The sequence below is a fragment of the Mobula birostris genome, chromosome 5 (genome assembly GCF_030028105.1).
Source record: "Mobula birostris isolate sMobBir1 chromosome 5, sMobBir1.hap1, whole genome shotgun sequence".
Classification (NCBI taxonomy): Eukaryota; Metazoa; Chordata; class Chondrichthyes; order Myliobatiformes; family Myliobatidae; genus Mobula; species Mobula birostris.
In genome coordinates, this window is record NC_092374.1 from 63,390,469 (window position 1) to 63,403,433 (window position 12,965).

Here is a 12,965-nt window from a genome sequence, read left to right on the forward strand (position 1 = left end):
TAAAGAGTAAAAGAGAGGCGAGAGTAGATATCGGACTGCTGGAAAATGGCATTGGAGCAGTAGTAATGAGGGACAAGGAAATGGTGGATGAACTGAATAAGTATTTTGCATCAGTCTTCACTGTGTAAGGCACAAGCGGTATGCCAGAAGTTGAAGAGTGCCGAGGGCAGAAGTGAGTGTTGTTGCTATAGAGGGGTGCTTATGAAGCTGAAAGATCTGCGGTAGATAAGTCATCGGGACCAGATGGATTACACCTCAAGGTACTGAAGAGATTGTGGAGGCATTAATAATGAACTTTCAAGAATCACTAGATTTCTGGATGGTAGCAGTTGGAACAGTTTGTGACTGGGCTGACTCTGGTCCCCAATAATCTTTCGGGCCATTTTTACACACCTGTCTTTGTAAGTGTCTTGAATAGTGGGAAATTTACATCTACAGATGTGCTGGGCTGTCCGCACCACTCTCTGCGGAGTCCTGCGATTGAGGGAAGTACAGTTCCCATACCAGGCAGGGACGCGGCCAGTCAGGATGCTGTCATTTGTGCCCCTGTAGAAAGGCTTTGTCAAAAGCAGGTCGTGCCTTACAAGCCTGATTGAATTTTTTGAGGATATGACTGAACACATTGATGGAGGTAGAGCAGTAGATGTAGTGTATATGAATTTCAGCAAGGCATTTGATAAGGTACCCCATGCAAGGCTTATTGAGCAAGTAAGGAGGAGATCCAAGGGGAGATTGCTTTGTGGCTTGCCCACAGAAAGCAAAGAGTGGTTGTACAGGGGTCATATTCTGCATGGAGGTTGGTGACCAGTGGTGTGCCTTAGTGATCTGTTCTGGGACCCCTACTCTTTGGGATTTTTATAAATGACCTGGATGAGAAAGTGGAGGGAAGAGTTAGTAAATTTGCTGATGACACAAAGGTTGGGGGTGTTGTGGATAGTGTGGAGGGCTGTCAGAGGTTACAGCGGGGCATTGATAGGATGCAAAACTGGGCTGAGAAGTGGCAGATGGCGTCCAACCCAGATAAGTGTGAGATGGTTCATCTTGGTAGGTCAAATATGATGGCAGAATATAGTATTAATGGTACAAGGCATACAGTGCATTGGCCTTCCTCAATTGTCAGATTGCGTTTAGGAGCCGAGAGGTAATGTTGCAGCTATATAGGACCCTGGTCAGACCCTACTTGGAGTACTGTGCTCAGTTCTGGTCACCTCACTACAGAAAGGATGTGGAAGCTATAGAAAGGGTGCTGAGGAGAATTACAAGGATGTTGCCTGGATTGGAGAGCATGCCTTATGAGAATGGGTTGAGTGAACTCGGCCTTTTCTCCTTGGAGCGATGGGGGATGAGAGGTGACCTGATAGAGGTGTATAAGATGATGAGAGGCATTGATCATGTGGATAGTCAGAGGCTTTTTCCCAGGGCTGAAATGGCTAGCACGAGAGGGCACCGTTTTAAGGTGCTTGGAAGTAGGTATAGAGGAGATGTCAGGGGTAAGTTTTTTACACAGAGAGTAGCGAGTGCATGGAATGGACTGCCGGCGACAGTGGTGGAGGCAGATATGATAGGGTCTTTTAAGAGACTCCTGGATAGGTACATGGAGCTTAGGAAAATAGAGGGCTATGGGCAACCCTAGGTAATTTCTAAGGTAAGGACATGTTCGGCACAGCTTTGTGGACCAAAGGGTCTGTATTGTGCCGTAGGTTTCTATGTTTCTGTGATGAGCAGACTTGATGGGCCGAAGGAACAAAAATAGGCCATATGTCTTAAGCGTCTTATGGAGTGTGCTGCATGGAAAAAATTCAGATAACATCTGGAAGTGTCAAGAACTAGTTAAATCCTGTTTACCCAGCTTCTGAATCTGTATTAGATTATTGTCTTAGGTTTTACAGTCACTTATGTTTTTCCTGGATAATTCAGAAAAAATAATATTTTTAAAACATTCTTCTACGTTCTCCACTCCATTTTTTTTCTCCTAATTTTCTCTTTTTAACTTTTTTCTACTTTTCCTCACTCTGTCCATTTTCAATATCTGATTTTTTTTCGATTTGTTCCTACTTATTCCACTTATCATCTCTCTGATCACATTTCCCTTAACTCTTTGCCTCTCTCTTTTCCCCTTCCTTTCATGCTTCATCCCTCAATTTCTATGTCTCCCTCACCTCTAGTCTTGACCATGGGCTTGCTCACCTCACCTCTCCCACCAAGGTGAGAGAATAGGACAGAACTCCAGAACAGGCAGCTGAATACCTGATACAGACTGGCTTGATATTTGAACATGCAAAGTATAAATGGGTTTTCTATGTAGTATGTGTTACTGAACCATCAGCTCAAGTTATGTCAATCATGCACAACCAGAAACATTGAAATTTGAATCATACTGAAATCATCAGTTTCATTGGTAGATAAATATGTCTATGTCTTGTAGCAGGTGAACTAAATTTTGAATAACATGGTCCCTTTAAGACAACTAATTGATCTATTTTCAGGTGGCATTGATAGGTTAATATTTATGCTTTTGCTACAGGTAGCTTTGGTGGAATACGACTATACATGCAGGAATTGATTGCTATTACACAAAAGGCACTGCAGTCCCAATCCTGGAAGATGAAAGCGCAAGGAGCAACAGCTATGGCATCCATTGCTAAGCAGCAGACAGGTTCATTGGTTCCACCACACTTAGGGATGATACTGAATGCACTTTTACAGGGAATAGCAGGTCGAACTTGGACAGGAAAGGTGAGACATCGTGTTTCATATTGCATTGCAGAAGTAACTTAGCAGGAACTAGTAAAAGGGAAATCTGTAGGGACATACTTGTTTTAAAGACTAGATATGGTAACTTTTTTTAATCAATATCATCATATTCTCTCACAAACAAGAGAAATCTGCAGATGCTGGAAATCCAAACAACACACTCAAAATGCTGGAGGAAATCAGCAGGCCAGGCAGCATCTATGGACAAAAGCACAGTCGACGTTTCAGGCCAAGACCCTTCAGTAATGCCGAAGGGTCTCGGCCCAAAACATCGATTGTATTTTTTTCCATAGATGCTGCCTGGCCTGTTGAGTTCCTCCAGCATATTGTGTGTGTTTCATCATATTTTCTTTTCCCTTTCTTCTGTTGATAAACGTGACAGATTTTTGATTGCTATCTATTTCTCTTCCTATTTAGTTTTATTGGTTAGAGTCATTGTAGAACTGCATTTTCCATTATTGGTGCTTTGAACATGTTTCTTCTTTATGTGCCTTTGCAATTTTGCCTCACATTGTGTAATTAGAGTTTAGATTTCACATCTACAGCCTCCTTCATAAAAGATCATCTGAACTGTACAGGAATGGTTAGATCCACCTTACCAACTAGGTTCTACATCCACTGCAGGTCTGTAAGAGAGGATCAGAAATGAATGCAAAGGTGATGCCAGAGAAGTATGGGATTGACCCTTAGTTGTTAGGAATGCTTGTTTTTGTTCAGCTTGCCAAAAGGGATTCATAAGTGAAATCTTTAGAATCTGCAGGGTTGTAAAAAAAAATGAACCTAAATAAACCTAAAATATTTTGGAATTGCAGTGTAAGGGAAAATGTGTTCAAACTTAAGGTCGTTTTTTAAAGATGAAAATTTGAAAAAAAAATTGTAGATGCTTAAAATGTGAAACAAAAATGGAAAATAGTGGAAGCAATCAACAATGCTCTGAACTGTATTCTTCATTTGAAATGTTATTTTCACAATTAGTGTCATTAAGAGAGGGATTGGGGGAGGTAAAGGGTCCAAAATGCTGTCATAGCAGAAATTTGTTCTTCTTTCAGGAGGAATTATTGAAAGCTGTTGACACTGTGGTGACTACGTGCAAGTAAGCATCAACAACAAACATAATAGGTCATTCTTGTATAATTGTAGTAAGTAATTCAGTAGAACAATAAAAATAGAAATTGCAGCCTTATAAGTATCATGAAAGATAGTATCACTCTCAATATATAACGACTATATATATTTAACAAAGGGTCTTGTTTCTGTCTTCATCATGACTTTGTTTTTATCCTTTGACTTTTGTCCCCAGTGCAGAATTGCAGAAATCTGTGCCTGGCCAGCCTAGTATAGACACCATTATTCAGGTTATGTTAAAAGAATGCCAGAAAGAAAATCTTCGGTACAAAATGGTTGCTTTGAAAAGTATTGCAAACATTCTGCAAGCAACAAAAGAAGATTGTTTCCAGAATATGGTGGATATTCTATTCCCTGTTATTAAAAAGGTAAAATTAATATTGCAAGTGGACTTGAACAGATCCAGTGGTAGTTTGCCAACTATTATTAATGATGTAAAGATTTTGTAGTTGCCAGATCCTTGTAGTTTCAAAATTTATTTAAGATACTAGCAATTCTTGAAAGGAGATTAGCTGACTTCAAAGAGCCCCTGTACACTTTTCAAATCTTTTTATTATTATTATTCAAAATTAACACAAGTACATCGAAGTAAGCAATACTTACAATGTCTCAAGAAAAAAAGTCATTATTTTAAAGATTGAAGCATTTTTGGTGATTTTAAAAAAACCCTACTAAGCAAGAAAAAGTGGGGGGGTGGGGGGAACCCCCATTCGGTGTTCAACCCCAGAGTCGTGCGTCATACAAAAAGCTTCTAAAGATAAACATCAAACCGCCAGCAAGAAAAAAAAATGTACCAAAAATTTGCAATTAGATTGTGCAGGAAATCTATCAACTAACTCAAATGATAATAACGAGCAAGTGAACCCCATCTTTTCTCAAAATCAAATTTCAAAATTAATTCTTTTTTGAATTTATTTAAAGAAGATAGATTGATGTCTTTTGAACAATTAGTTGATAAATATTCTCTTTCATACTCAAACTTTTTACAATACCTTCAAGTTAGACATTTTTTATAAAAATGTTTAAGTAATTTTCCTTACATATTGGATGCTGACCTGTTAGATACTATTATGAGTATGAACCCTTTGATGAAGGGTTCCATTGGAAGAATTAATAATTTATTATTACAATGGGATAAGCGTCCTTTATTTAAGATTAAACAAGATTGGGAAAAGGAGCTCAATTTGACTTTTATGAAGGAGAATTGGACACGGATTCTGAAACTGGTTAACTCTTCTTCGATCTGTGTTAGTTATTCACTGATTCAGTTTAAAATTGTACATCGTTACCATTTGACGAAGGAGAGACTGTCTGAAATATTTCCTGTACACTTTTCTAATGGTAGGATCTGTCCTCCAACTGTTTATTCAATATCCATGCAGGCCTTTTCCAACTGGGAAGCTGTAGGCCCTTTATCTTTTGAAGACAGGGAGTGAAAGGGAGACTCATAAAAGGAAGAGATTCTGCCAATGCTGGAAATCCAGGGCAACATATACAAAATGCTGGAGGAACTTAACAGGTTATGCAGCATCTGTGGAAAGGAATAAAGAGTCAACATTTCAGGCTGTAACCCTTCATCAGGATTGAAAAGAAAGGAAGAAGAAGCCAGATTAAGAAGGTGGAGGGAGGGGAAGGAGTACAAGCTAGAAGGTGATGGATGAAGCCAGGTGAGGGTAACAAGATAGAAGGTGATGGATGAAGCCAGGTGAGGAGTACAAGATAGAAGGTGATGGATGAAGCCAGGTGAGGGTAACAAGATAGAAGGTGATGGATGAAGCCAGGTGAGGGTAACAAGATAGAAGGTGATGGATAAAGCCAGGCGAGGGTAACAAGATAGAAGGTGATGGATGAAGCCAGGTGAGGGTAACAAGGTAGAAGGTGATGGATGAAGCCAGGCGAGGGTAACGAGATAGAAGGTGATGGATGAAGCCAGGTGAGGGTAACGAGATAGAAGGTGATGGATGAAGCCAGGTGAGGGGTACAAAATAGAAGGTGATGGATGAAGCCAGGTGAGGGTAACAAGATAGAAGGTGATGGATGAAGCCAGGTGAGGGTAACAAGATAGAAGATGATGGATGAAGCCAGGTGAGGGTAACAAGGTAGAAGGTGATGGATGAAGCCAGGTGAGGGTAACAAGGTAGAAGGTGATGGATGAAGCCAGGTGAGGGTAACAAGATAGAAGGTGATGGATGAAGCCAGGTGAGGGTAACAAGATAGAAGGTGATGGATGAAGCCAGGTGAGGGTAACAAGATAGAAGGTGATGGATGAAGCCAGGTGAGGGTAACAAGATAGAAGGTGATGGATGAAGCCAGGCGAGGGTAACGAGATAGAAGGTGATGGATGAAGCCAGGTGAGGGTAACAAGATAGAAGGTGATGGATGAAGCCAGGTGAGGGGTACAAAATAGAAGGTGATGGATGAAGCCAGGTGAGGGTAACAAGATAGAAGGTGATGGATGAAGCCAGGTGAGGGTAACAAGATATAAGGTGATGGATGAAGCCAGGTGAGGGGTACAAAATAGAAAGTGATGGATGAAGCCAGGTGAGGGTAACAAGATAGAAGGTGATGGATGAAGCCAGGTGAGGGTAACAAGATAGAAGGTGATGGATGAAGCCAGGTGAGGGTAACAAGGTAGAAGGTGATGAATGAAGCCAGGTGAGGGTAACAAGGTAGAAGGTGATGGATGAAGCCAGGTGAGGGTAACAAGATAGGAGGTGATAGATGAAGCCAGGTGAGGGTAACAAGATAGAAGGTGATGGATGAAGCCAGGTGAGGGTAACAAGATAGAAGGTGATGGATGAAGCCAGGTGAGGGTAACAAGATAGAAGGTGATGGATGAAGCCAGGTGAGGGTAACAAGATAGAAGGTGATGGATGAAGCCAGGTGAGGGTGACAAGATAGAAGGTGATGGATGAAGCCAGGTGAGGGTGCCAAGATAGAAGGTGATGGATGAAACCAGGTGAGGGGTACAAAATAGAAGGTGATGGATGAAACCAGGTGAGGGGTACAAAATAGAAGGTGATGGATGAAGCCAGGTGAGGGTAACAAGGTAGAAGGTGATGGATGAAGCCAGGTGAGGGTAACAAGATAGAAGGTGATGGATGAAGCCAGGTGAGGGTAACAAGGTAGAAGGTGATGGATGAAGCCAGGTGAGGATAACAAGATAGAAGGTGATGGATGAAGCCAGGTGAGGGTAACAAGATAGAAGGTGATGGATGAAGCCAGGTGAGGGTAACAAGATAGAAGGTGATGGATGAAGCCAGGTGAGGGTAACAAGATAGAAGGTGATGGATGAAGCCAGGTGAGGGTAACAAGATAGAAGGTGATGGATGAAGCCAGGTGAGGGTAACAAGGTAGAAGGTGATGGATGAAGCCAGGTGAGGGTAACAAGATAGAAGGTGATGGATGAAGCCAGGTGAGGGTAACAAGATAGAAGGTGATGGATGAAGCCAGGTGAGGGTAACAAGATAGAAGATGATGGATGAAGCCAGGTGAGGGTAACAAGGTAGAAGGTGATGGATGAAGCCAGGTGAGGGTAACAAGGTAGAAGGTGATGGATGAAGCCAGGTGAGGGTAACAAGATAGAAGGTGATGGATGAAGCCAGGTGAGGGTAACAAGATAGAAGGTGATGGATGAAGCCAGGTGAGGGTAACAAGATAGAAGATGATGGATGAAGCCAGGTGAGGGTAACAAGGTAGAAGGTGATGGATGAAGCCAGGTGAGGGGTACAAGCCGGAAGGTGATACGTGATGCTCACCTGCCTTCACCTATCAACTTCTACACTCAAAATACTCTGCAGATGCTGGGGTCAAAGCAACACTCACAACACGCTGGAGGAACTCAGCAGGTCGAGCTCCTTCCCACCCTCCCCCCATCTTCTTTATAGGGCCTCTGCCCCTTCCCTCTTCAGTCCTGGCAAAGGGTTCCAGCCCGAAATGTTGACTGATCGTTTCCATGGATGCTGCCCAACCTGCTGAGTTCCCCTATCATCTTCTAACTTGTACTCCTCATAAAAACAGTAAAATATGAAGTAACGAACAAATTTTTGGGTGCCTCTCAGTTTCTTAAAACTAATGTACACCTGGCCATTACATATATAATTTCTGTGATGTGATGTGGGGACATCAGCTTACGATACTTTGTCCAAGTATATGTCTCATTAGTTTCAGAACATTAACCACTTTGGGTGGTTTGAATCAAATTTGTATAACTACACATCAGACCTCTTAAAGATAAAAAGTAAAAGCCTTAGAGGTGATTATTGAACATTGAATGCTCTACTTCAATAGAGTACAGCAACAGGATCATCCAGAAAAGATGATGATGAGGAAGAGGAGGGAGAGAGAGAGAAAGAACTACGGATGGAATATCTGCTTTGTGCTTTTGATACTCTTGGGAAAGCCTGGCCCAGAACTTTAGAAACACAGGGTAAGTTATTTCAGTGAATTACATAATGCTCCCTCGTTCCCTGAACCCTCAATTGCCACTTCCAAGCGTAAGAAATAAGACCATGAGACGTGGGAGCAGTATTAGGCCATTCAGCCCATTGAGTCTACTCCACCATTCCAACGTGGCTGATCCCAGATCCCACTCAACCCCATACAGCTACCTTCTCGCCATATCCTTTGATTCCCCGACAGTCTTAGCCTTCATTGCAGTCTGTGGCAGAGCATTGCACAGGTTCACTACACTCAGGCTAAAAAATTTCCTCCTTAGCCCTGTTCTAAAGGGTCGCCTCTCAATTTTGAGGCTGTGCCCTGTAGTTCTGGATACCCCCACGACAGGAAACATCCTCTCCAATATTCCAACAATTTGCAAGTAATCTCTGCCGTAGGATCAATTGTACTTCAGTGACAACCATGGGCGACAGCCTATGTAGGGCATTAAAATGCTATTTTAGAAAAAAGACATGGTTATTTAATCTAGTGTTCATTTCATCCATGCAATCTTTCTCTCTGTTGCCTCTTTTCCATTTTTAATTCATTTTTTCCATTAAAAATTTCCATGACCCTACTTACAATGAAGATTTTAATCTAAACATGCCACGCTTTAATCGACATCTCTGTTCATTTAATTGACATCTCTGGTCATTCTACTGTGCAAAAGCCTTGAGTACTGTACGTGTACAGTGCCTATAAAAAGTATTCACCCCCCTTGGAATTTTCATTTTTACCGTTTTACAACATTGAATTATAGTGGATATAATTTGGCTTTCTTTTTTGACACTGATCAACAGAAAAAGACTAAGTGATCTAAATTAATTACAAATATAAAACATAAAATAATTGAGGTACTTAATGAATACTTTGCTTCAGTATTCACTACGGAAAAGGATCTTGGTGATTGTAAGGATGACTTACAGCGGTCTGAAAAGCTTGAGCATGTAGGTGTTAAGGAAGAGGATGTGCTGGAGCTTTTGGAAAGCATCAAATTGAGTAAGTCACCCGGACCTGACGAGATGTACCCCAGGCTACTGTGGGAGGCGAGGCATGAGATTGCTGAGCCTCTGGTGATGAGCTTTGCATCATCAGTGGGGATGGGAGAGGTTCCAGAGGATTGGAGGGTTGCGGATTTGTTCCCTTATTTAAGAAAGGGAGTAGAGATCGCCCAGGAAATTATAGACCAGTGAGTCTTACTTCAGTGGTTGGTAAGTTGATGGAGAAGATCCTGAGAGGCAAGATTTATGAGCATTTGGAGAGATACAATATGATTAGAAATAGAATGGCTTTGTCAAGGGCAGGTTGTGCCTTACGAGCCTGATTGAAAGTTTTGAGGATGTGATTAAACACATTGATGAAGGAAGAGCAGTAGATGTAGTGTATATGGATTTCAGCAAGGCATTTGATAAGGTACCCCATGCAAGGCTGATTGAGAAAGTAAGGAGGCATGGGATCCAAGGGGACATTGCTTTGTGGATCCGGAACTGGCTTGCCAACAGAAGGCAAAGAGTGGTTGTAGACGGGTCATATTCTGCATGGAGGTCGGTGACCAGTGATGTGCCTCAAGGATCTGTTCTGGGACCCCTACTCCTCGTGATTTTTATAAATGACCTGGATGAGGAAATGGAGGGATGGGTTAGTAAATTTGCTGATGACACAAAGGTTGTGGGTGTTGTGGATAGTGTGGAGGGCTGTCAGAGGTAACAGCAGGACATTGATAGGATACAAAACTGGGCTGAGAAGTGGCAGATGGAGTTTAACCCAGATAAATGTGAGGTGGTTCCATTTGGTAGGTCAAATATGATGGCAGAATATAGTATTAATGGTAAGACTCTTGGCAGCGTGGAGGATCAGAGGAATCTTGGGTTCCAAGTCCATAGGACACTCAAAGCTGCTATGCAGTTGACCCTGTGGTTAAAAAGGCATTAGCCTTCATCAGTCATGAGATTGAGTTTAAGAGCCGAGAGGTAATGTTGCAGCTATATAGGACCCTGGTCAGACCCCACTTGGAGTACTGTGCTCAATTCTGGTTGCCTCACTACAGGAAGGATTTGGAAACCATGGAAAGGGTGCAGAGGAGATTTACAAGGATGTTGCCTGGATTGGGGAGCGTGCCTTACGAGAATAGGTTGATTGAACTCTGCCTTTTCTCCGTGGAGCAACAGAAGATGAGAGGTGACCTGATAGAGGTGACAAGATAATGAGAGGCATTGATCATGTGGATAGTCAGAGGCTTTTTCCCAGGGCTGAAATGACTAGCACGAGAGGTACAGTTTTAAGGTGCTTGGAAGTAAGTACAGAGGAGATGTCAGGGGTAAGTTTTTTACTCAGAGAGTGGTGAGTGTGTGGAATGGACTGCCGATGACAGTGGTGGAGGCGGATATGATAGGGTCTTTTAAGAGACTCCTGGAACATAAGGTAAGGACATGTTTGGCACAGCTTTGTGGGCCAAAGGGCCTGTATTGTGCTGTAGGTTTTCTGTGTTTCTAATTGATTGCGTAAGTATTCACCCCCTTTAATATGACATACCAAATCATCACTGGTGCAGTCAATTGGTTTTAGAAGTCACATAATTAGTTAAATGGAGATCACTGTGTGTGGTCACTTTTGGGGGAAAAAACTTGCATGAAATCTTGGCTAGAGTTTGTCACAAGGCATGTGGGGACTGTGGAGTCAGCTGGAAGGAGGTTCCACATCTGATAAAACCAAAATTGAGCTTGTTGGCCATCAGACTGAACGCTCTGTTTGGCATAAGCCAAACACCGTGCATAATCAAAATACACCATCCCTACCGTGAAGCATGGTGGCGTCTGCATCATGCTGTGGGGATGCTTCACTGCAACAGGTCCTGGAAGACTTGTGAACGTAGAGGGTAAAATGAATGCAGCCAACTACAGGGAAATCCTGGAAGAAAGCATGATGCAGTGTGCAAGAGAACTGTGACTTGGGAGAAGAATCATTTTCCAACAAGGCAATGACCCAAAGCATAAAGCTAAAGCTACACATAAAGCTTAAAAACAACAAAGTTAATGTCCTGAAGTGGCCAAGTCAGAGTCCAGACCTCAGTCCAATTGAGAATTTGTGGCCGGACTTAAAAAGGGCTGCTCACTCACAATCCCCATGCAATGTGATAGAGCTTGAGCAGTTTTGTAAAGAAGATTGGGAAAAGATTGCATTGTCCCGATGTGCAAAGCTGATAGAGGCCTATTCACACAGACTCATGGCTGTAATTGCTGCCAAAGGTGCATCTACTAAATACTGACTTGAAGGGGGTGTTTACATATGCAATTATTTTGTATTTTATATTTGTAATTAATTTAGATCACTTTGTAGAGATCTGTTTTCACTTTGACACAAAAGAGTCTTTTTCTGTTGATCAGTATCAAAAAAACCCAAATTAAATCCACTGTGATTTAATGTTGTAAAACAATAAAAATGAAAACTTCCGGGGGGGGGGGAGGGTGAATACTTTTTATAGACATTGTACATAGCTTGGTTACTGAAGACTTTTGCACAGTACTGTATTTGTCAACATGGAGCAGAGAGCGAATTTGAAACTCTGGTGGGACTAAAGGATGTTGGGAATGGCAGGGGTGGAGCACCGCAGGAGGGTGAGGGACAGGTGGCAAAGAAGGTGTGCCAGGGCAGCGGTGGCGTAGGAGCAGACACACCCAGCCTTGAGACACGAGGCAAGGACATTTGATTCCAAACAACTGAATTATTGATCATTACAGAATGTGTCTCTGGTCCTTCCTGCTCCCTCCTCTCTTCCTTCCCCTTTTCCCAACCATGACTCCCCTGTCCTGGCCCCCTTCTCATTCTCAGTCCACAATAGAAACCCATATCAGAATCAGGTTTATCATCACTCACATGTTATGAAATTTGCTTTTTCTTGCGGCAGTGGTACAGTGCAATACATAAAATTGCTACAGTGTTATGCAAGATTCTTAGGCATCCTAGCTATATACATGCGCCTAAGACTTTTGCACAGTACTGTAGATTTTTCTTTGCACACAATTCATTGTGGGTTGCTGTAGATATCACTTCTGATGGCTGGAAAATGCATTGATCTGAGCTTTATTATTGAGTCCACAGTATATACTGTATGTTGGCATTTTGGTGATTTGATAATAAAGATGTTATTTGTCTCTTCTGCAGCTCGGTACCATGTAGAATTGTGTCACTTAATGTGTGAAAGGCTAAAGCTAAGTACATGGAAAGTTCAACTGGGAGTGCTCCAAGCAATGAACGCTTACTTCCAGGGGTAAGTAAAGTAATGACATTTTGTGCCTGCAACCTGACCGGCAGATTTTATAAAACTTGGTAATAAAGGATGCCATTTGTTCCTGCAGCTTACTGCTTCTCAGCCAAGACAACAAAGACACAGAGACATTATCTGAGATCTTGAAAGATACTTGCTCTGCACTCACCTTTCCATTAGGTGAGGCAATGTGAAAGATGAGATTTTTGTTTGGTTTGGAGAACAGTTTAAACATAAACTCACATGTTTTAACTTTTCTTTTCAGAAAACAAGAGCTACTCTTCAGTACGAACAGAAGCTTTATCAATATTAGAACTTCTCTTTAAAAAACTTGAAGGTAAGTAAATAAAAGTTACCTACAGAACACTGGAAAGGACAGCTTGTT

The 12,965-nt window shown here is 42.0% G+C and overlaps 1 protein-coding gene across 1 annotated transcript in view; it reads left to right on the plus strand.

Annotated features, from left to right (window-relative positions):
* ecpas (Ecm29 proteasome adaptor and scaffold) overlaps window positions 1-12,965 on the plus strand; it is a 146,266-nt gene that overhangs the window by 129,367 nt on the left and 3,934 nt on the right. Inside the window, exons 42-48 of the mRNA XM_072258157.1 lie at window positions 2,525-2,736; window positions 3,804-3,847; window positions 4,055-4,247; window positions 8,170-8,308; window positions 12,478-12,583; window positions 12,672-12,760; window positions 12,846-12,917. Of these exons, the coding sequence (XP_072114258.1) occupies window positions 2,525-2,736; window positions 3,804-3,847; window positions 4,055-4,247; window positions 8,170-8,308; window positions 12,478-12,583; window positions 12,672-12,760; window positions 12,846-12,917 (855 nt within the window). The remainder of the gene's footprint in view (window positions 1-2,524; window positions 2,737-3,803; window positions 3,848-4,054; window positions 4,248-8,169; window positions 8,309-12,477; window positions 12,584-12,671; window positions 12,761-12,845; window positions 12,918-12,965) is intronic.